At 44.1% G+C, this 25,456-nt stretch overlaps 1 protein-coding gene across 1 annotated transcript in view; it reads right to left on the bottom strand.

Annotated features, from left to right (window-relative positions):
* The window catches only part of LOC130358841 (N6-adenosine-methyltransferase TMT1A-like), a 33,641-nt gene extending 8,411 nt beyond the window's left edge, over positions 1 to 25,230 (bottom strand). Inside the window, exon 1 of the mRNA XM_056562708.1 lies at positions 24,576 to 25,230. Coding sequence (XP_056418683.1) covers positions 24,576 to 25,073 — 498 coding nt within the window. The 5' untranslated portion in view covers positions 25,074 to 25,230. The remainder of the gene's footprint in view (positions 1 to 24,575) is intronic.
* Between the last annotated feature and the right edge of the window lie 226 nt (positions 25,231 to 25,456).

Here is a 25,456-nt window from a genome sequence, read left to right as displayed (position 1 = left end):
AAAGATGAGAGGCCTGTAATGTTCATCATAGGTATACCTCAACTATGAGAGACATAATAAGGGGGGAAAAAATCACATTTTCTGATTTTTAAAGAATTTATTTGCAAATTATGGTGGAGATTTCTGTCTCTCACAGCCCTGTAACTTCTTCTTTAAGAGTCTCCTCTGTCCTCCACTTATTACCTGTATTAATGGCACCTGTCTGAACTTGTTATCAGTATAAAAGACACCTGTCCACAACCTCAAACAGTCACAATCCAAACTACACTATGGCCAAGACCAAAGAGCTGTCGAAGGACACCAGAAACAAAATTGTAGACCTGAACCAGGCTGGGAAGACTGAATCTGCATTAAGAAATCAACTGTTAGAACAATTATTAGAAAATGGAAGACATACAAGACCACTGATAATCTCCATCGATCTGGGGCTCCACACAAGATCTCACCACGTGGTGTCAAAATGATCACAAGAACGGTGAGCAAATATCCCAGAACCACACGTGTGACCTAGTGAATGACCTGCAGAGAGCTGGGACCAAAGTAACAAGGGCTACCATCAGTAACACACTATGGCGGCATGGACTCATATCATGCCGTGTCAGACGTGTCCCCCTGCTTAAGCCAGTACATGTCCAGGCCTGTGTGAAGTTTGCTAGAGAACATTTGGATGATCCAGAAGAGTATTGGGAGAATGTCATATGGTCAGATGAAACCAAAGTAGAACTTTTTGGTAAAAACTCAACTCGTCGTGTTTGAAGAAGAAAGAATGCTGAGTTGCATCCAAAGAACACCATACCTACTGTGAAGCATGAGGGTGGAAACATCATGCTTTGGGGCTGTTTTTCTGCTAAGGGACCAGGATGACTGATACGTGTAAAGGAAAGAATGAATGGGGCCATGTATCGTGAGATTTTGAGTGTAAACCTCCTTCCATCAGCAAGGGCATTGAAGATTAAACGTGGCTGGGTCTTTCAGCATGACAATGATCCTAAACTCACCACCTGGACAACAAAGGAGTGGCTTCGTAAGAAGCATTTCAAGGTCCTGGGGTGGCCTAACCAGTCTCCAGTTCTCAACCCCATAGAAAACCTTTGAAAGGAGTTGAAAGTCCATGTTGGCCTGTGACAGCCTCAAAACATCACTGCTCTAGAAGAGATATGCATGGAGGAATGGGCCAAAATACCAGAAACAGTTTGTGAAAACCTTGTGAAGACTTACAGAAAACGTTTTACCTCTGTCATTGCCAACAAAGCGTATATAACAAAGTATTGAAATGAACTTTTGTTATTGAGCAAATACTTATTTTCTACCACAATTTGAAAATAAATTCTTTAAAAATCAGACAATGTGATTTTATGGATTTTTTTTCTCATTCTATCTCTCATAGTTGAGGTATACCTATGATGAAAATTACAGGCCTCTCTCATCTTTTTAAGTGGGAGAACTTGCACAATTGGTGGCTGACTAAATACTTTTTTGCCCCACTGTATTTGGTGTTTTGCTATCTGGTTTTAGAATTGCCTTAGTCACTATTTAAACCAGTATTTATATTACTGTGTCACCAGACCTGAAACGCGTTGGCTATACCTTCAGTCCTATGCATATTCTTCAGTAAAGAATCACCTTTTTAATTGCTCATCCTGGTGCTGAACAATCATTCTTTCAATCATCCTGGACAAGAATGGTAATGCGTCCTGCTAGTCCGTGTACAGGTGGGGCGAGTGTGGATTGCAGCTTTCTAAATTTCTCTTTTCCATAAGCAATTGACTGCTTGACTTCAGTCAGATAGACCAGGGCTTATCATGTATACCCCTTCACTGCTTATCTACATTAGGCCCAACACTGTAGATTTGGTTGCAGCTGTGCCTAGAACTTAATGTGTGTGAGTGTGTGTGTGTTACTATCACTAAATGCCTTACATACAGAAACAACAAAGGATATTTATCAGTAGAATGATATTGCATACCTAAAGTGTATGACTATTAAAAGGCTTGGCTTCTAGGCTACACATAGAGGTGGAAGGGTTAAAGAGGTTATCCTGGGATAGAAGCACAAAGCTAATTTGTTCCAGAAACAGCAATACCTCTGTCCTCAGGTTATGTGTGGTATTGCAGCTCACTTCCATTGAGGTGAATGGAACAAAGCAGAATTTCATACAATCACTGCATAAAACTGCAAAAAAAAATGCAGATTTTTTACAGCTGTTTATCATACGGATAAAAGTAGTACCAAATTATTACTACTCTTATGTGCAAGTCCAAGCAGAGCGGGGGAACATGAGCACTGCTGCCGCTGCTGCTTGTCTCGAGAGGTGCGGGCAGTGCTGGTGAGTGATCAGTATGCCCTGCTCTGCAACATCTGGAGCGTGCCTGGACTTTCTGGGCATGCTGGAAGATGTAGTTTTGCAACATCTGGTGGGCCACAGTTTGGAGACCACTACACAGTGGTCTCTAAACTGTTCCCCTCCGTGTGTTGCAAAACTACAACTCCCAGCATGCACTGAAAGACCGTAGTTTTGCAACAACTGGATGCACACCGGCGGGTTAGTCTTTTACCTAACTCAGGGTTTCCCCACCAGTGTGCCTCCAGCTGTGGATAAAACTACAACTCCCAGCATCTACGTGCATGCTCCCAGTGTGTAAGTGCATGCTGGATGTTGTAGTTTTGAAATGGCTGGAGGTTTGCATTCACCCCCCCCCCCCAAACTCACTGTAAACCCGTCTGTGGGAATGTACCCTAAGAACACTAAACTACACAAAATAAAAAGTGAAACCCTATACAAAGACACACCCTTACACTGTCTCCCCCCCCCCAATGGCTGGAGGTTTGTATTCACCCCCCCCCCCCCCCAAAACTCTCTGTAAACCCGACTGTGTGAAGGTACCCTAGAAACACTAAACCACACAAAATAAAAAGTAAAACAATATAGATACACACACCCTTACACTGACCCCCCCCCCCAACCATAAAAATTAAAGGGGTATTCCAGGAAAAAACTTTTTTTTTATATATCAACTGGTTCCAGAAAGTTAAACAGATTTGTAAATTACTTCTATTAAAAAATCTTAATGCTTTCAGTACTTATGAGCTTCTGAAGTTAAGGTTGTTCTTTTCTGTCTAAGTAATCTCTGATGACACGTGTCTCGGGAAATGCCCAGTTTAGAAGCAAATCCCCATAGCAAACCTCTTCTAAACTGGGCGGTTCCCGAGACACGTGTCATCAGAGATTACTTAGACAGAAAAGAACAACCTAAACTTCAGAAGCTCATAAGTACTGAAAGGATTAAGATTTTTTAATAGAAGTAATTTACAAATCTGTTTAACTTTCTGGAGCCAGTTGATATATATATAAAAAAAGTTTTTTCCTTGATAACCCCTTTAACCCCTTAAGGACCAGGCCATTTTACACCTTAGGACCAGAGCGTTTTTTGAACATCTGACCACTGTCACTTTAAGCATTAATAACTCTAAGACGCTTTTACCTATCATTCTGATTCCGAGATAGTTTTTTCATGACATATTCTACTTTATGTTATTGGTAAAATTTTGTCGATACTTGCATCATTTCTTAGTGAAAAATTCCAAAATTTGATGAAAAAATTGAAAATTTTGCATTTTTCTAACTTTGAAGCTCTCTGCTTGTAAGGAAAATGGATATTCCAAATATTTTTTTTTTATTCACATATACAATATGTCCACTTTATGTTCGCATCATAAAATTTACGAGTTTTTACTTTTGGAAGACACCAGAGGGCTTCAAAGTTCAGCAGCAATTTTCCAATTTTTCACAAAATTTCCAAAATCACAATTTTTCCGGAACCAGTTCAGGTTTGAAGTGGATTTGAAGGGTCTTCATCTTAGAAATACCCCATAAATGACCCCATTATAAAAACTGCACCCCCCAAAGTATTCAAAATGACATTCAGTCAGCGTTTTAACCCTTTAGGTGTTTCACAGGAATAGCAGCAAAGTGAAGGAGAAAATTCACAATCTTCATTTTTTACACTTGCATGTTCTTGTAGACCCAATTTTTTAATTTTTACAAGGAGTAAAAGGAGAAAATGTATACTTATATTTGTAGCCCAATTTCTCTCGAGTAAGCACATACCTCATATGTCTATGTAAATTGTTCGGCGGGCGCAGTAGAGGGCTCAGAATCGAAGGAGAGACGAGGGGATTTTGGAGAGTAAGTTTTTCTGAAATGGTTTTTTGGGGGCATGTTGCATTTAGGAAGCCCCTATGGTGCCAGAACAGGAAAAAATACCCACATGGCACACCATTTTGGAAACTAGACCCCTTGAGGAACGTAACAAAGAATAAAGTGAGCCTTAATACCCCACAGGTGTTTCACAACTTTTGCATATGTAAAAAATGTTAAAAAAATGTCACTAAAATGTGTGTTTCCCCCCAAATTTCACATTTATGCAAGGGTTAATAGCAGAAAATACCCCCCAAAATTTGTAACCCCATCTCTTCTGAGTATGGAGGTACCCCATAAGTTGACCCGAAGTGCACTACGGGCAAACTACAATGCTCAGAAGAGAAGGAGTGATATTTGGCTTTTTGAGAACAAATTTTGCTCGGGGGCATGTCGCATTTAGGAAGCCCCTATGGCGCCAGGACAGCAAAATAACCCCCACATGGCATACCATTTTGGAAACTAGACCCCTTGAGGAGCGTAACAAGGCGTACAGTGAGCATTTACCCCCCACTGGTGTCTGTCAGATCTTTGGAACAGTGGGATGTACAAAATTTTTTATTTGCACAGCCCACTGTTCCAAAGATCTGTCAGACACCAGTGGGGTGTAAATTCTCACTGCACCCCTCATTACATTCCGTGAGGGGTGTAGTTTCCGAAATGGGGTCACATGTGTTTTTTTTTTTTTTTGCGTTTGTCAAAACCGCTGTAACAATCAGCCACCCCTGTGCAAATCACCTCAAATGTACATGGTGCACTCTCCCTTCTGGGCCTTGTTGTGCGCCCCCAGAGCACTTTGCGCCTACATATGGGGTATCTCCGTACTCGGGAGAAATTGCATTACAAATTTTGGGGGGCGTTTTTCCCTTTTATCTCTTGTCAAAATGAAAAGTATGGGGCAACACCAGCATGTTAGTGTAAAAAAAAATTTTTTTACACTAACATGCTGGTGTAGACCCCCAACTTCACCTTTTCATAAGGGGTGAAAGGAGAAAAAGCCCACCAAAATTTGTTAGGAAATTTCTCCCGAGTACGGCGATACCCCATATGTGGCCCTAAACTGTTGCCTTGAAATACGACAGGGCTCCAAAGTGAGAGCGCCATGCGCATTTGAGGCCTGAATTAGGGATTTGCATAGGGGTGGACATAGGGGTATTCTACGCCAGTGATTCCCAAACAGGGTGCCTCCTGCTGTTGCAAAACTGCCAGCATGCCTGGACAGTCAACGGCTGTCCAGCAATACTGGGAGTTGTTGTTTTTCAACAGCTGGAGGCTCCATTTTGGAAACAGTGGCGTACCAGACACTTTCATTTTTATTGGGGAGGGGAGGGGGGCTGTGTAGGGGTATGTGTATATGTAGTGTTTTTTTACTTTTTATTTTATTTTGTGTTAGTGTAGTGTAGTGTGGTGTGGGGGGGGGGGGGAGACCGCCAGCTGTTGCAAAACCACAACTCCCAGCATGCACAGTCCATCAGTGCATGCTGGTAGTTATAGTTTTGCAACAGTTGGAGGCACACGGGTTGGGAAACACTGAGTTAGGAAACAGAGAATGTTTCCCAACCAGTGTGCCTCCAGATGTTGCAAAACCACAACTCCCAAACATTCTCAGGCATGCTGGGAGTAGTAGTTCGGCAACATCTTTACAGCCAGATGTTGCCGAACTACAACTCCCAGCATGCTGGGAGTTGTAGTTTTGCAATATCTGGAGGACTACAGTTTGCAGACCATTAATACAGTGGTTCCCAATTTGTGCCCTTCCAGATGTTGCAAAACTACAACTCCCAGTATGCCAAAACTGTCCAGGCATGCTGGGAGTTGTAGTTCTGCAACATCTGAAGGGCCAGATGTTACAGAACTACAACTCCCAGCATGCCTGGACAGTAAGGGCATGCTGAGGATGTGTAGTTTTGCAACATCTGGAAGGGCACAGTGGTCTCCAAACTGTGGACCTCCAGATATTGCAAAACTGCAACTCCCAGCATGCCCAGACGCCAAGGGCTGTCTGGGCATGCTGGGAGTTGTAGTTTACAGGGTCCCATTACAGCAATGCATGTTGCTTTACGGCGACGTGCATTGCTGTAAAGGGCCTGACCGTGGCTGAAGAGGAACTCACCTGTCGCCGCCGCCTTCACGCCGGGATCCGGGTCTTCAGGGACGAGGTAAGTACCGGGGCCGGTCCCCAGCACTCCCCCGTCCCCCGCCGCGTCCTCCGGTCTTCCTCCCGTCCTCTCCGGACTTCAAGGGGCCGAACAGGATGGGAGGAAGTAACCGCCCCCCCCCCCCCCCCCCGCCGCGATTGCTCGGTTAGTTAACCGACGGATCGCAGGGGATCGGAGGAGGTGGCAGGCTTGCCACCTCGCTCCTAGGCTCCAGCATGGTCCTGGCTGTCTGTGACAACCGGGATCATGCAAAATTACCGGGCGGTCGGGTCCTAGAGATTTGCGATTTGCGGCGATCGCCGACATGGGGGGCCTACATGGCCCCCCTCGGCGTTTGCCCTGGATGCCTGCTGAAGGATTTCAGCAGGCACCCGTTTCCGATCTCTGCCCGGCGAGCGGCAGAGACCGGAAAACGCCATGATGTTGTGGAACGTCATTGGTCCTTAAGAGGTTAAAAAGTCTTGTACGGCAGTGTTTCCTAAATGGAGCCTCCAACTGTTGCGGAACACCAACTCCTAGCATTGCCGGACAGCCACTGACTGTCCAGGCATGCTGGCAGTTTTACTACAGCTGGAGGCACCCTATATGGGAAACACTGCCGTAGGGTATTTTTGGATTTTTGGTGGAGGAGTGCAATTCTTTGCCTCTATGCAAATCCTTTATTTAGGCCTCAAATGCGCATGGCGATCTCTCACTTCGGAGACCTGTCGTATTTCAAGACAACAGTTTAGTGCCCAGGGGCGGACTGACCGGCGGGTCCGATTGGACTTTGTCCGAGGGTCCGGCTGAATACAGGGCCCGCAGCCGCTCCTGAGGATCCAGGACATTTGTCCCGGATCCCCAGCGGACAGTGCTGTCTTCCCCTGTATGTGCGGTACACATACATACAGGAGAAGGCATCCCCTCTGTGTGAGTCTCATCTGCGCCTACACAGAGGAGACGTAACCTCCGCCCCCACACAGTGCAGAAGCCAATTACGTCACTCATCAGTGGACTGTACCTGCACTGTGGAGGAAAGAAGACGCGCGCCCCTGCTGCACTCCGGAGAAGACGATGGCTGCGTGGGACATCAGGTGAGCATCATTTTTTTTCCGACCATGGAAGCGGGGGGGGGGGGGGGGGGGGGGTTATTGGGGGAAAAACTCTGCTGCCTACACCTACTGGGGGGAAGGGACTCTAACTCTGATGCCTGCACCTGCTGGGGTGGACTCTAACTCTGCTGCCTACACCTATTGGGGGGGGGGGGGCTCTAACTCTGCTGCCTACACCTACCAGGGGGGGGGGTTTAAATCTGTTGCCTACACCTACGGGGGGGGGGGGGGGTTCTAACTCTGCTACCTACACCTACTGGGGGTGGGACTCTAACTCTGCTGCCCACACCTAATGGGGGGGGGGGACTCTAACTCTGCTGTCTACACCTACTGTGGGGGGGGGGGCTCTAACTCTGCTGTCTACACCAACTGGGGGAGAACTCTAACTCTGCTGTCTACACCTACTGGGGGGGGAACTCTAACTCTGCTGCCCACATCTACTGTGGGGGGGGGGGGGGGAATCTAAATCTGCTGTCTACACCTACTGGGGGACTCTAACTCTGCTGTCTACCCCTACTGGGGGGGGGGGACTCTAACCCTGCTGCTTACACCTACTGGGGGGGGGGGAATTAACTCTGCTGCCTATGCCTACTGGGGTGGGGGGGGGGAGACTCTAACTCTGCTACCTACACCTACTGCGGGGAGGGAAAACTCTGCTGCCTACACCTACTGTGGGTGGAATCCTGATGCCTGCACCTACTGTGGGGGGATCCTGCAGCCTATACCTACTGTGGGGGGACCCTGCAGCCTACACCTACTGTGGGAGACCCTGCTGCCTACACCTACTGTCGAGGGAACTCTGCTGCCTACACCTAATGTGAGGGAACTCTGCTGCCTACACCTAATGTGAGGGACTATCTACTATGTTCCTACTTAGCTAATCTGGGGGCAAACTACTAAACTAATAGGAGGGCTACCTACTAATTACATAGGGGATTTTGATGCCCCTCAAAAAAGCAGACTGTGGATCCGTCACTGGGTGGAGGGGGTGCTGGCTACCTATTTTACTAACTCCCTGGCTACCTAACTTTGTACATGCATGCCTAACTACTTACCTACATACCTGGCTATCTAACTACCTACATACCTGGCTGCCTAACGACCTACCTACATATCTTGCTTCCTACCTACATACCTGGCTACCTAACAATGTACATACCTGGCCTTCATATTTGGCTGCCTAACTACCTAGCTAGCAACCTACCTACCTGGCTAGTCACCTACCTACATATCTGGCTTTCTGATCTACCTACCTACTTAACGATTTACCTGGCTACCTACCTAACTGCCCTTTTACTGTGCAGGACACCAAGGAGGGCATTATTACAGATTGTGGGCTTATAGATGGAAAGATTGTGTAGAGGAGGGGGGGCACTGGAAAATGTCTAACATATTTGTCCTGCAGATCGTAAGAGATTGACATGGTGGTCTGATCTGGACGGAGAAGAAAAGGAAAGAGGACGCCACTGATCAGAAAAGATGTAATTGTGAGTCCCTTGCTGTAACTGTAATCACTTATATGGTGTACACATCCTGTGTACAGCTGACATCTAGCACCATATGGTCCTGTATATAATCACATATTGTATACAGATCTCTGTACAGCTGGTATCTACTGCCATATGGTCCTGTATATAATTGCTTATATTGTATACAGATCCTGTATAGTATACTGGTCTGTGACCCCATTTTGGAAACTACACCTCTCAAGGAAAGTAACAAGGGGGTGCAGTAAGCATTTATACCCCACAGGTGTCTGACAGATTTTTGGAACAGTAGTCCGTAAAAATGAAACATTTTTATTTTTCATTTGCACAGCCCATTGTTCCAAAAATCTGCCAAACACCAGCTGGGTTTAAATGCTCACTGCACCCCATATTACATGAGGATTGCAGTTTCCAAAATGGGGTCGCATGTGGGGGGGGGGGGGTGGTCCACTGTTCTGGCACCATGGTGGCTTTGTAAACGCACATGGCCCCCAACTTCAATGTCAGCCAAATTCTCTCATTGTAATGCACCCGCAGAGCACTTTACGTCCACATATGGGATATTTCCATACTTTGAAGCCCTCTAATGTCTTCAAAAAGTAAAAACATGAACTTTATGATGCCAATATAAAGTAGACATATTGTATATGTGAATCAATAAATATTTGGCATGTCCATTTTCCTTATAGGCAGAGAGCTTCAAAATTAGAAAAAGACAACATTTTTGCTAAATTTTCATTACATTTTTGAATTTTTCACCAAGAAATGATGCAAGTAATGATGAAAATTTACCACTATCTGAAAAAACTGTCTGGTATTCAGACTGATAAGTAAAGGCATCCCGGAGTTATTAATGCATAAAGTGAGGTCAGATTTGCAAAAAAATGCTTTGGTCCTTAACCCCTTAAGGACTCAGCCCATTTGGGCCTTAAATGGGTACTCCGGTGGAAACCTTTTTTCTTTTAAATCAACTGGTGGCAGAAAGTTAAACATATTTGTAAATTACTTCTATTAAAAAATCTTAATCCTTCCTGTACTTATTAGCTGCTGAATACTGCAGAGGAAATTCTTTTCTTTTTGGAATGCTCTCTGATGACATCACGACCACAGTTCTCTCTGCTGACGTTAATATAATAATAATGATAACGCTTTATTTATTGTTGTCCTTAGTGGGTACCCAGTACCCAGCACTGCAAGGCAGCAGTGTTAACCACTGAGCCACAATGCTGCCCTTAGCATACATCTGCTATGCATGGTTGCTAAAATAGACAGAGATGTCAGCAGAGAGCACTGTGTTCGTGATGTCATCAGTGTTCCAAAAAGAAAGGAATTTCCTCTGTAGCATTCAGCAGCTAATAAGTACTGGAAGGATTAAGATGTTTTAATCAAAGTAATCTACAAATATGTTTAACGTTCTGCCACCAGTTGATTTAAAAGAAAAAAGGGTTTCACCGGAGTACCCCTTTAACCCCTTAAACACTTAAGGACCTAGGGCGTATGGATAAGCCTTGATGTCCTGGTACTTAAGGTCCCCGCCGCAAATGCCCCGCAGGCACCCCGCGCAAATGCCTCACTCCTATCCCTGCTATTGGTCTGCTATTGATGGTCAGAGGCGACGACCAATAGCAGACCGGGGGCGGGGGAGGGGGTTAACTTTCGTTTTCCCCGTCCTGCCCACCCACAATAGGCAGGGCAGAATGGGGAATCGAAGGGGACCGGGCGCCGATGTCCACTTACCGATCCGGAGGCTGCGGCGACGGTGATCGGCGGGCGGCGTGACGTGAGTCTGAAGAGGACGGCTCCCGGGATCCTACGGAAGCCGGTAAGTTGATCTGGAGGGCTACAGTCTGAGACTGTGGTCTCTAAACTGTAGCCCTCCAGATGTTGCAAAACTACAACTCCCAGCATGCCCAGACAGCTGTTTGGGCATGCTGGAATATGTAGTTTTGCAACAGCTGGAGGGCTGCAGTTTGAGACCACTATACAGTGGTCTCTAAACTATATCCCACCAGATCTTGCAAAACTACAACTCCTAGCATGCCCACATAGCTGTTTGTTGTCTGGGCATGCTGGGAGTTGTAGTTTTGCAACATCTGGAGGTCCACAGTTTGGAGATCACCGTGCACTGGTCTAAAAACTGTAGCCCTCCAGATGTTGCAAAACTGCAAATCCCAGCATGCTGAGACAGCAAACAGCTGTCTCGGCATGCTGGGAGTTGTAGTTGGGTACCTCCAGCTGTTGCATAACTACATCTCCCAGCATGCCCTTCGGTTATTAGTACATGCTGGGAGTTGTAGTTTTGCAACAGCTGGAGGCACACTGGTTGGAAAATACTGAGTTAGGTAACAGAACCTAACTGAAGGTTTTCCAACCAGTGTGCCTCCAGCTGTTGCAAAAGTACAACTCCCAGCATGCACGGTCTGTCAGTACATGCTGGGAGTTGTAGTTTTGAAACAGTTGGAGGTTCCCCCCCCCATGTTAATGTACAGGGTACATTCTCACTGGCAGGTTTACAGTAAATTTCCTGCTTCAAGTTTGGGCTGTGGCAAATTTTTTTTTCTCCTAGCGGGAAACTCACCGTAACCCGACAGTGCGAAAGTACGATAAAAACACTACACTACACTAACACATAATAAAGGGTAAAACACTACATATACACCCCCTTACACTGTCCCCCCCAATAAAAATTTAAAACGTATTGTACGGCAGTGTTTCCAAAACGGAGCATCCAGCTGTTGTAAAACAACAACTCCCAGCATTTCTGGACAGCCACTGACTGTCCAGGCATGCTCGGAGTTTAGCAACACCTGGAGGCACCCTGTTTGGGAATCACTGGTGTAGAATACCCCTATGTCCACCCCTATGCAATCCCTAATTTAGTCCTCCAATGCGCATGGCGCTCTCTCACTTCGGAGCCCTGTCGTATTTCAAGGAAACAGTTTAGGGCCACATATGGGGTATTTCCGTACTCGGGAGAAATTGCACTACAAAATTTGGGGGTCTTTTTTCCTTTTACCGCTTGTGAAAAGGAAAGGTTGGGGGCTACACCAGCCTGTTAGTGTAAAAAAAGAAAACATTTTACACTAACAGCGGTAAAAGGAAAAAATGACCCCCAAAATTTGTAATGCAATTTCTCCTGAGTACGGAAATACCCTATATGTGGGCGTAAAATGCTCTGCGGACGCACAACAAGGCTCAGGAATGAAAGTGCACCATGTACATTTGAGGCCTAATTTGGTGATTTGCACAGGGGTGGCTGATTTTACAGCGGTTCTGACAAACGCAAAAAAAAAATAAAATACCCACATGTGACCCCATTTTGGAAACTACACCCCTCACAGAACGTGACAAGGGGTATAGTGAGCCTTAACACCCCACAGGTGTTTGACGAATTTTCATTAAAGTTGGATGGGAAAATGAAAAAAAACATTTTTTTCACTAAAATGCTGGTGTTACCCTAAATTTTTCATTTTCACAAGGGAAAATAGGAAAAAAAGCCCCGCCAAATTTGTAACCCCATCTCTTCTGAGTAAGAACATACCCCATATGTGAATTTAAATTGCTCTGCGGGCGAACTACAATGCTCAGAAGAGAAGGAGCGCCATTGGGATTTTGAAGAGAAAATTTGTCCGGAATTGAAGGCCACATGTGTTTACAAAGCCCCCATAGTGCCAGAACAATGGACCCCCGACACATGTGACCCCATTTTGGAAACTACACCCCCTTACGTAATGTAATAAGGGGTACAGTGAGAATTTACGCGCCAAAGGTGTGACAGATTTTTGGAACAGTGGTCCGTAAAAATGAAAAATTTAAATTTTCATTTGCACAGCCCACTGTTCCAAAGATCTGTCAAACGCCAGTGGGATGTAAATACTCACTGCACCCCTTATTAAATTCTGTGAGGGGTGTAGTTTCCAAAATGGGGTCACATGTGGGGGGGTCCACTGTTCTGGCACCACGGGGGGCTTTGTAAACGCACATGGCCCCTGACTACCATTCCAAATGAATTCTCTTTCCAAAAGATCAATGGCACTCCTCCTCCTCTGAGCATTGTAGTTCACCAGCAGAGCATTTTATGTCCTAACATGGGGTATTTCCATACAAAAATGTCAAATTTAGGGGAAAAACTGCATTTTAGTAAAAAAATTTTTTTTTTCATTTACACATCCAACTTTAACAAAAAGTCGTCAAACACCTGTGGAGTGTTAAGGCTTAGCGGACCACTTGTTACATTCCTTGAGGGGTGTAGCTTCCAAAATAGTATGCCATATGGGTATTTTTTTTGCTGTTCTGGCACCACAGGGGCTTCCTAAATGCGACATGCCCCCAAAAAAACCATTTCAGCAAAAGTTGCTTTCGAAAAGCCAAATGTGACTCCTTCTCTTCTGAGGATTGTAGTTCGCCCGCAAAGCATTTTACGTCCTAACATGGGGTATTTCCATACTCAGAAGAGATGGGATTACAAATTTGGGGGGGGGGGCATTTTCTCCCATTACCCTTTGTAAAAATGGTAAATTTGGGTGGAAAACTGCACTTTAGTGTGAATTTTTTTTTCCATCTGCACACCCGATTTTAACGAAAAGTTGTCAAACACCTGAGGGGTGTTAAGGCTAACTGGACCCCTTGTTAGGTGCCTTGGGGGGTGTAGTTTCCAAAATGGTATGCCATGTGGGGTTTTCTGCTGTTCTGGCACCATAGGGGCTTTCTAAATGTGACATGCCCCCCAAAAACCATTTCAGAAAAATTCACTCTCCAAAATCCCATTGTCGCTCCTTCCCTTCTGAGCCCTCTACTGCGCCCGCCGAACACTTGACATACACATGAGGTATTTCCTTACTCAAGAGAAATTGGGTTACAAATTTTGGGGATTTTTACATGCGAGTGTAAAAAATTAAGATTTTGAATTTTCTCCTTCACTTTGCTGCTATTCCTGTGAAACACCTAAAGGGTTAACACACTTACTAATTGTCATTTTGAATACTTTGAGGGGTGCCGTTTTTATAATGGGGTCATTTGTGGGGTATTTCTAATATGAAGGCCCTTCAAATCCACTTCAAAGCTGAACTGGTCCCTGAAAAATTCCGATTTAGAAAATTTTGTAAAAAAATTTGAAAATTGCTGCTGAACTTTGAAGCCCTCTGATGTCTTCCAAAAGTAAAAATATGTCAACTTTATGATGCAAACATAAAGTAGACATATTGTATATGTGAATCAATGTATAATTTATTTGGAATGTCCATGTTCCTTATAAGCAGAGAGCTTCAAAGTAAAAAAAATGCAAAATTTTCTATTTTTTTCATCAAATTTTTGAATTTTTCACCAAGAAATGATACAAGTATCAACAAAATTTTATCACTAACATAAAGAAGAATATGTCATGAAAAAACATTCTCGGAATCAGAATGAAAGGTAAAAGCATCCCAGAGTTATTAATGCTTGAAGTGACAGTGGTCAGATGTTCAAAAAATGGCCGGGTCCTTAAGGTATATTTGGGCTGGGTTATTAAGGGGTTAAGGACCACGGGTTTTTCCGTTTTTACACTTTCATTTTTTCCTCCTCACCTTTTAAAAATCATAACCACTTCAATTTTGCACCTAAAAATCCATATGATGGCTTATTTTTTGCACCACCAATTCTACTTTGCAGGGACATCAGTCATTTTACCCAAAAATCTACAGCAAAACGGGAAAAAGGCTAAGGTTAAGGCTAACTGGACCCCTTGTTAGGTGCCTTGGGGGGTGTAGTTTCCAAAATGGTATGCCATGTGGGGTTTTCTGCTGTTCTGGCACCATAGGGGCTTTCTAAATGTGACATGCCCCCCAAAAACCATTTCAGAAAAATTCACTCTCCAAAATCCCATTGTCGCTCCTTCCCTTCTGAGCCCTCTACTGCGCCCGCCGAACACTTGACATACACATGAGGTATTTCCTTACTCAAGAGAAATTGGGTTACAAATTTTGGGGATTTTTACATGCGAGTGTAAAAAATTAAGATTTTGAATTTTCTCCTTCACTTTGCTGCTATTCCTGTGAAACACCTAAAGGGTTAACACACTTACTAATTGTCATTTTGAATACTTTGAGGGGTGCCGTTTTTATAATGGGGTCATTTGTGGGGTATTTCTAATATGAAGGCCCTTCAAATCCACTTCAAAGCTGAACTGGTCCCTGAAAAATTCCGATTTAGAAAATTTTGTAAAAAAATTTGAAAATTGCTGCTGAACTTTGAAGCCCTCTGATGTCTTCCAAAAGTAAAAATATGTCAACTTTATGATGCAAACATAAAGTAGACATATTGTATATGTGAATCAATGTATAATTTATTTGGAATGTCCATGTTCCTTATAAGCAGAGAGCTTCAAAGTAAAAAAAATGCAAAATTTTCTATTTTTTTCATAAAATTTTTGAATTTTTCACCAAGAAATGATACAAGTATCAACAAAATTTTATCACTAACATAAAGAAGAATATGTCATGAAAAAACATTCTCGGAATCAGAATGAAAGGTAAAAGCATCCCAGAGTTATTAATGCTTGAAGTGACAGTGGTCAGATGTTCAAAAAATGGCCGGGTCCTTAAGGTATATTTGGGCTGGGTTATTAAGGGGTTAAGGACCACGGGTTTTTCCGTTTTTACACTTTCATTTTTTCCTCCTCACCTTTTAAAAATCATAACCACTTCAATTTTGCACCTAAAAATCCATATGATGGCTTATTTTTTGCACCACCAATTCTACTTTGCAGGGACATCAGTCATTTTACCCAAAAATCTACAGCAAAACGGGAAAAAGGCTAAGGTTAAGGCTAACTGGACCCCTTGTTAGGTGCCTTGGGGGGTGTAGTTTCCAAAATGGTATGCCATGTGGGGTTTTCTGCTGTTCTGGCACCATAGGGGCTTTCTAAATGTGACATGCCCCCCAAAAACCATTTCAGAAAAATTCACTCTCCAAAATCCCATTGTCGCTCCTTCCCTTCTGAGCCCTCTACTGCGCCCGCCGAACACTTGACATACACATGAGGTATTTCCTTACTCAAGAGAAATTGGGTTACAAATTTTGGGGATTTTTACATGCGAGTGTAAAAAATTAAGATTTTGAATTTTCTCCTTCACTTTGCTGCTATTCCTGTGAAACACCTAAAGGGTTAACACACTTACTAATTGTCATTTTGAATACTTTGAGGGGTGCCGTTTTTATAATGGGGTCATTTGTGGGGTATTTCTAATATGAAGGCCCTTCAAATCCACTTCAAAGCTGAACTGGTCCCTGAAAAATTCCGATTTAGAAAATTTTGTAAAAAAATTTGAAAATTGCTGCTGAACTTTGAAGCCCTCTGATGTCTTCCAAAAGTAAAAATATGTCAACTTTATGATGCAAACATAAAGTAGACATATTGTATATGTGAATCAATGTATAATTTATTTGGAATGTCCATGTTCCTTATAAGCAGAGAGCTTCAAAGTAAAAAAAATGCAAAATTTTCTATTTTTTTCATCAAATTTTTGAATTTTTCACCAAGAAATGATACAAGTATCAACAAAATTTTATCACTAACATAAAGAAGAATATGTCATGAAAAAACATTCTCGGAATCAGAATGAAAGGTAAAAGCATCCCAGAGTTATTAATGCTTGAAGTGACAGTGGTCAGATGTTCAAAAAATGGCCGGGTCCTTAAGGTATATTTGGGCTGGGTTATTAAGGGGTTAAGGACCACGGGTTTTTCCGTTTTTACACTTTCATTTTTTCCTCCTCACCTTTTAAAAATCATAACCACTTCAATTTTGCACCTAAAAATCCATATGATGGCTTATTTTTTGCACCACCAATTCTACTTTGCAGGGACATCAGTCATTTTACCCAAAAATCTACAGCAAAACGGGAAAAAAAATCATTGTGCGACGAAATTGAAGAGAAAATGCCATTTTGTATTCTGTAGGTCCATATGGTTAAAATGATACCCTACTTATATAGGTTTGATTTTGTCGAACTTCTGGAAAAAATCATGACTACATGCAGGAAAATGTATATGTTTAAAATTGTCATCTTCTGACCCCTATAACTTTTGTATTTTTCTGTGTATGGGGCGGTACAAGGGCTAATCTTTTGCGACGTGATCTGAAGTTTTTAGTGGTACCATTTTTGTATTGGTTGGACTTTTTGATCACTTTTTATTCATTTTTTCATGATATAAAAAGTGACCAAAAATACGCTATTTTGGACTTTGGAATTTTTTTGTGAGTACGCCATTGACTGTGTGGTTTAATTAATGATATATTTTTATAGCTCGGACATTTACGCACGCGATACCACATATATTTATTTTTATTATGTTTATATATTATTTATATGAAATTTTGGAAAAGGGGGGTGATTGAAACTTTTAATAAGGAAGGGGTTAATGTGTGTGTGTGAAACTTTTTTTAACCTTTTTTTAACCTTTTTTTTTTTTTTTTTTTTTTACACTTTTAGTCCCTTTAGGGGACTTTTAGGAGGAATCATTAGATTCCTCATACAGATCACTATGGTTGTATAGAACCATAGTGATCAGTGTGCTCTGCTCTCGAATGATAAAGCCTGGCCCTGCCAGGCTGTATCATTCAGAGAGCCGGAGCTGCCATGGAAGGAGAGGTAAGCCCTCAGATTACCTTAGCAGTGGATCACCCCCCCGCGATCGCGCGGGGGGAGATCCACCCCACTGGACCACCAGGGACTGAATACAGGCACCTTTAGACGCCGCTGTCAACTTTGACAGCGGCGATCTAAAGGGTTAATAGCCGCCCGCGGCGACCGCCGCATGTCGGCTATTAACGCGGGCCCCCAGCTGCAGGAATCAGCTGGGGGCCGGGCGGTATGACGCGGGCTCGAGTCAGGAGCCCGCGTCATAACTGGTTAAGGGCCATTGGACGTGCATACACGTCCATGGTCCTTAAGAGATTAAGGACTCAGACAATTTTATTTTTATGTTTTAATTTTTTCCTCCTTCAAAAAATCATAACACTTTTATATTTTCATCCACAGATTAGTATGAGGGCTTGTTTTTTGCGTGACCAGTTTTCCGCTGTAATGCCATCACTCACTTTACCATAAAATGTATGGTGCAACCCAAAAAATACTATTTGTGTGGGGAAATTAAAAAGAAAACCGCAATTTAGCAAATTTTGGAAGGTTTCGTTTTCACGCCGTACAATTTACGGTAAAAATGAGATGTGTTATTTATTCTATTGGTCAATACGATTAAAATGGTACCCATGATAACATACTTTTCTATTACTGTTGCGCTAAAAAAAAAAGCGCAAACTGTTTAACCAAATTAGTACGTTAAAAATCCCCCTATTTTGAAGACCTATAAATTTTTCATCTTTCCGTATAAGCGGCGGTATGAGGGCTAATTTTTTGCGCCGTGATCTGTAATTTTTATTGATACCATATTTGCTTATATAAAACTTTTAATACATTTTTTATAATTTTTTTTGGAATAAAATGTTAGAAAAAAGCTATTTTGGAGGTTTTTTTTTAACGTTCACGCCGTTCACCACATGGTATCATTAACATTTTATTTTAATAGATGGGATATTTACGCATGCGGCAATATCAAATATGTATATACATTTTTATTTTTTTACACTTTTTGGGAGTGAAATAGGGAAAATGGGACAATCTACGATTTTATTGGGGGGAAGGTTTTTTTCAATATTTTTAAACTTTTTTTACTTTTATTTTTACACTTTAATAGTCCCCATAGGGGACTATTTATAGCAATCATTTGATTGCTAATACTGTTCAGTGCTATGAATAGGACACAGCACTGATCAGTATTATCGGTAATCTTCTGCTCTGGTCTGCTCGATCGCAGGCCAGAGCAGAAGACCCATGGAAGGCAGCGGAGGCAGGGGATGGGACCTCTGGCTGCCATGCTGGATGATCGGGTCACCGCGCTGTGGGCAATCCGATCATCCATTCAAAGTACTGCACTGCCGCAGATGCTGTGATCTGTATTGATCACGGCATCTGAGGGGTTAATGGCGGACATCCGCACGATCGTGGATATCCGCCATTACTGGTGGGTCCCTGGCTTCTATCAGCAGCCGGGACCTGCCGCGCATGACACGAGCATCGCTCCGATGCTCGCGGTTATGTATAGGACATAAATGTACATCCTGGTGTGTTAAGTACCAGCTCACCAGGACGTACATTTACGTCCGGCATCGTTAAGGGGTTAAGGTCAAAATGTGCTTCATCCTTAAAGGGTACTCTGGTGGAAAACATTTTTTTAAATCAACTGTTGCAAAAAAGTTTAACAGATTTGTAAATTACGTCTATTAAAAAATCTTAATCCTTCCAGAATTTATTAGCTGCTGAATACTACAGAGGAAATTCTTTTCTTTTTGGATTTCTTTTCTGTCTGTCCACAGTAGGAACCACCATTTTAGGAACTGTCCAGAGCAGCATATGTTTGCTATGGGGATTTTCTTCTGCTCTGGACCCTTCCTGACACGGGCAGAGGTGTCAGCAGAGAGCACTGTGGGTAGACAGAAAATAAATTTCCTCTGTAGTATACAGCTGCTAATAAGTACTGGAAGGATTAAGATTTTTTAATAGAAGTCATTTACAAATCTGTTTAACTTTCTGGCACCAGTTAATACAAAAAAGTTTTCCACCGGAGTACCCCTTTAAGTGGATTGCTGCGTGGGACAAGGTGAGTATCTTTTTTGGTGGGTTGGCGATACCTAGCTGCCTACCAGGTTGTCTTCCTACCTACCTTACTGTCTGCAAAACTACCTGGCAACCTAGCTACCTACCTACATGTCTTCTTACCTATCTAGCTACCTACCTGTCTATCTAGCTACCTACCTAGAAACCTATCTGTCTTCCTATCCACCTACCTAACTTCCTACTTAGGATACAAAAACCGGGGTTATAGGGTAGTTGGGGTGTTGCTGTTCTGAATCATAAAGGGTGCTGATAACCCTTGTCACTTGCCAGGGTGAGGGTTAAATACTGTAATGGTGCTGGGCCTATCGCCACCCTTCCCAAGAGCGATAGGTGAGTGCGTAATAAATGGATTGTCCACAACCACTGTTTAACTGAAAACTTGCAAGAACTTTTACTGAAGATTTTCTGTAGCCGGCAATATCAATAACAGTCCAGATAACAGAATCTGTCAACAGTTGAGCAGTGATTGACAGTTGGTTGGGATCAGATAAGCTCAATTTAGCTTTTAGAAGACTCCATAGCATAGATCCGCTGGATTTAGGAGTGCATTTAGGTCCAGCGATCTTGCGGAGAGTAGCAGGGAATTGTAGATGTACAACAGCTTTGGTATAGGCCAAGGCTGCAAGGCTCTGGCCTAGTAAACGTACTTGAAAGTTGCGGAGGTCCTACCTCATTCAGTGACAGCAACCCAAGAGAGCGATTAATGGCCGCAGCTCCCTTATATGGGCAGGGGCTGAGCCGTTTTGGATTGGTCCATAACAACTGTCACTCACCGTTGTTGTTTTGCAACAGCTGGAGGCTCCATTTAGGAAACACTGCCGTACGATACGTTTTTCATTTTTATTGGGGGGGGGGGGACAGTGTAAGGGGTGTATATTTAGTGTTTTACCCTTTATTTTGTGGTAGTGTAGTGTTTTCAGGATACATTCGCACTGGTGGGGGGTTACGGTGAGTTTCCCACTAGGAGTTTGCGCTGCGGTGAAAAATTTGACGCAGCTCAAACTTCAAGCAGGAAACTTACTGTAAACCCGCCAATGTGAATGTACCCTGGTATAGGCCGAGGCTGCAAGGCTCTGGCCTAGTAAACGTACTTGAAAGTTGCGGAGGTCCTACCTCATTCAGTGACAGCAACCCAAGAGAGCGATTAATGGCCGCTGCTCCCTTATATGGCAGGGGCTGAGCCGTTTTGGATTGGTCCATAACAACTGTCACTCACCGTTACACGGCATTGTGGGTGAACACGTGACACAGGAACACCTAAGGTGCTCCAACATACCATAGAGTTCTGAGTAACGGGTCACATGACCCAAGGTCCTGTGACGCCAAACAAGTGAGTAATGCAATATGCTAAACTGTTTCCTTGAAACGAGAGGGCTCTAAGGTTAGAGAGCGCCATGCGCATTTGAGGATTAAATTAGGGATTGCATAAGGGTGGACATAGGGGTATCCTATGCCAGTGATTTACAAACAGGGTGCCTCCAGCTGTTGCTAAACTCCCAGCATGCCTGGACAGTCAGTGGCTGTCCGTAAATGCTCGGAGTTGTTGTTTTGCAACAGCTGGAGGCTCCGTTTAGGAAACACTGCCGTACGATAAGTTTTTCATTTTTATTGGGGGGGGGGGCAGTGTAAGGGGTGTATATTTAGTGTTTTACCCTTTATTTTGTGGTAGTGTAGTGTTTTCAGGATACATTCGCACTGGTGGGGGGTTACGGTGAGTTTCCCACTAGGAGTTTGCGCTGCGGTGAAAAATTTGACGCAGCTCAAACTTCAAGCAGGAAACTTACTGTAAACCCGCCAATGTGAATGTACCCTGTACTTTCACATGGGGGGACAAACCTCCAGCTGTTTCAAAACTACAACTCCCAGCATGTACTGAAAGCATGCTGGGAGTTGAACTTTTGCAACAGTTGGAGGCACACTGGTTGGAAAACCTTCAGTTAGGTTCTGTTATCCAACCAGTGTGCCTCCAGCTGTTGCAAAACTACAACTCCCAGCATGTAATGATCGCCGAAGGGCATGCTGGGAGATGTAGTTATGCAACAGCTGGAGGTACGCAACTACAACTGCCAGCATACCGAGACAGCTGTTTGGGCATGCTGGGATTTGCAGTTTTGCAACATCTGGAGGGCTAAAGTTCAGAGACCACTGCACAGTGATCTCCAAACTGTGGCCCTCCAGATGTTGCAAAACTGCAAATCCCAGCATGCCCAGACAAGAAACTGCTGTGTGGGGATGCTACTAGTTGTAGTTTTGCAAGATCTAGAGGGCCACAGTTTAGAGACCACTGAACAGTGATCTCCAAACTGTAGGCCTCTAGCTGTTGCAAAACTGCAAATCCCAGCAAGCTCAAACAGCAAACAGCTGTCTGGGCAGGCTGGGAGTTGTAGTTTTTCAACATCTGGAGGGCTACAGTTTAGAGACCATATAGAGATCTATAGTGGTCTCCAAACTGTAGCCCTCCAGATGTTGCTAGGCAACTCACCGGCTTCCGTAGGATCCAGGGAGCCGCATCGCCGTCCTCTGCTGCCAGTGGTCCCTGTCGGTTTCCCCGTTCTGCCTGGCCTACTGTGGGTGGGCACAATGGGGGAACCGAAAGTTAACCCCCCTGCCCCCGATCTGCTATTGGTCTTCGCTTCTTAAGGACCAATAGAAGGATAAGAGGGGTGGCGCCCCTGCCACCTCACTCCTATCCCTTCAGGTGGATCGTAGGTGTCTTGGAAAACCCCGATCCCTCTTATTTTCCGGGTCACCGGAGACCCAGAATTGCCGCAAATCGCCAGTGTGAATTCACCGGCGATATGTGATGATCGCCGACATGGGGGGGGTCTGATGACTCCCCTTGGCATTTGCGTAGGGTGCCTGCTAATCGATATCAGAAGTCACCCCAGTCCAGTCCCCACCTGGCTCGCGGCGGGGACTGAAATTCCCACAGGCGTACAGGTACGCCCTTGGTCCTTAACTGGTTAAAGACCATGTATGGACATTCACCATGCCACATGGACTCATCCTTATCTTGTTTCGTAATCCAGACCTGAGAAGGACATTGTGCATAAATGCCCCAGGAACTATCACTAGGCCTCAGTGGCCAGTTCAGTCCTCCACCCTCCAGGACTGGGCGTCGAGGACGACCTTAATTAAGAGGGTGAGTTTGTGGTGGCCCAGTATGGGAGGTGTTACCGCGTGCTCCTGCTGTCCTGTCAGGCAGCCTCCTTCAGTGTCCCCAAGGCCCCCTGCACTTGTTTCCCCATTGTAAATATGTTTTACCATGTAAAGTGTTATAAAATGTAATGTTGCTTTAGGAGTTACACCATGTGATATGTCATGTGATTGTTACCCAGGAGGTACCAGTGACCAGGTGATCCCAAGAGTGACCTATGGGCTCCCTGCTAGTCTCCCCTATATAAGCCCTGGGTGGAGCTAGGTTTGTTCTCTTTGAGCTCTTCTCTTGCTTCCTGCTGAGGTCCAGTGCAGTCGTGCCTAGTGCGTGTGTGCAGAGCGTTGGAGACCTCAAATTCCAGTGCTGCAGACACCATCAAGTCAAGTAAGCTAAAGTCACAGCTTTATGAGTCAAGTAAAGTCAGTCCCTGTCATCTGTCAAGTCCGTGTGGTCTGCATTCAATTGTCCAGTCCTACTACAAGTCCCAGCAAGCCCTTAAGGTCTTTGTCTCACTGGTCACCTCCTTGGGGCCCTGGCTGAACTGTATAGATTTTCTGTATAGAATTCTGATGCAGCAGAGTCCCTTTGTCATTAATGAGAATCCGGCGGACCTTCTGCTGCTGAAACTCTGCCGTCAAAAGAATGCTCGTTCTTTCAGCAGAATCTGAGCAGAAAACATTGCCACCTCTGGGGACAGCAATGTCTAGGCGGTCCTATCCCAGACTATTTTAGTTGCTGCCGGCCACCCTCGGGAATCTCCGGAGGAATGTTTTTGGCCAGATATTACTTAGTCTTAAACAATCCTAAGAGTCTTGAACTTGACTGGGGATAGTTAGCCAAGCCAGAATTTCCTCCAGGAGGAAGAGTGGCCGAAAAATGTGCTATGTTACCAAATGAAGTGCACAAGAATGCAAACACACTCTTAAAGGGAAACTGACAGGCTGTTTACCCACAATAAACCCTATACATTGGGTTATAGTGTGGGTGACCAGGAGTAAAATGAGGTATAACTTACTTTTTAAGATATGGCCCAGTTGCAAGACTGCTAAATCTGTTAAGAGCGCAACTGAGGCAGGGGCTGGCTTGCCTAGATTCCCTGCCTCCATCCTGTATGCCGCAACATGCCCGCCCATCTTATGAATATTCATTCTTCTTCACTCTGACATCCTAGCTGCGGTGTGATGTATTGGGCCTGGGAAGCAGAATGAGTATTGCATCGAAAACCAGAGCAGGACTCAGGAGGCACTGTGTGAGCGCTGGAGGGGAGTAGAGATTTATTTTTTTAATGTATTGCAGAATGGGCATAGTTCACAACCCCCCATCCCCTACTGGATAATCCCTTTACAGCCCAAGTCTATCAATAGGACACTGTTGCAGTAAAAGAGAAATGAAACAAAATTTGTAATAAAGTCCTATTTGCACCATAATAAAAACAAGGCAAGAATAAAAATGCAATAAAACTAGGTTCACATCAGCATTGTGCTCCGTTCAGAGGAGCTTCGCTGGCTCAGTCCATTAAAACTATGGGAATACTGCAATAGTGATTTGTTTACTCAACTCCTTTGATATAACAGACACCTGATGAAAACCCAGAGGACCCCATTTAAAGTTAATGTAGAAGTGCCCTTTATGCTGCGACCTGTTCAGGGAAAGTTTGAAGCAAAAAAGAAAGCTGAGCAGACCCTAAACAGGACAGAGCACAGCGCTGATGTGAACTAATGTGTATTTTGCCTTTAAGAAAACAATGTTGACAAAATACAGAACTTACAGGACGCAGAACCCTCTTGACTTCCTTCAGTACAGCCGGTATGTTAGGCACAGAACAAGCCAGCAAAGTGCACACAACCACATCCATAGAGCTGTCAGACACAGACGTCATGTTGTCAGCAGAGGCTACCACGAAGCTCTCGTATATAAGATGCTCATTTTCTGCTTGGCTTTTGTTCAAGTAGCTCTGAAAATTTGGGTTGATATCCAGGCAGGTCACTTTGCAGCCACTTGGGTAATGCTTGAAGTTGGCACCTGTGCCACAGCCAACCTCTAGGAGCCTGAGTTCTTTGGAGGGGCCTGAAAAGTCTGACATGTTTTTGAAGAGTTTTCTTTTCTCATCATCCATCAGTTTGTTGTACGATTCACAAACTCTGCTTTGCAGAAAAGGAAAGACTTTCTTAAAAAATGGATCCCAGAGTCCTAGAGAATTAAGGATGTGAAGAGGCAGCAAGATGATAGCTGCAAGAAACTGCAGAAGGAATATGACCACAGCCATGCTGCTGGAGAGACGTGCTGCCCGCAGAGCAACACAGTGAACAGGGTGAGGCTCAGCTCTGTACTATAAGGCCAGTGTATGGGCAGGTCCTGACTAAACTGAGATCCTGGTAGGTCTGATAGCATAGGCGTCATCTGATCCTCAGGTCACATGGACTGAAAGGGCATGGGCTTACATCTATTGCAGCTCTATAGAGGGAAATGCATGTGGATGTGGAGTCTGCTGCTGCTGCTACTACTGGGGAGGAGAAGAACCATGAAACTGAGGACAGGAGGAGTGGACTGTGCAAGGGCGGAATGTAGAGCAGTCAGTGAGAGGGAAGGAGGATGGAGAAAGTGCTTAGAGAAAGGATCACCTGTAAGACCGGGGACAGGACTTCATGT

The sequence above is a fragment of the Hyla sarda genome, chromosome 2, assembly GCF_029499605.1.
Source record: "Hyla sarda isolate aHylSar1 chromosome 2, aHylSar1.hap1, whole genome shotgun sequence".
NCBI classification, from domain to species: Eukaryota; Metazoa; Chordata; class Amphibia; order Anura; family Hylidae; genus Hyla; species Hyla sarda.
This window is presented reverse-complemented; position numbering and strand designations above follow the sequence as displayed.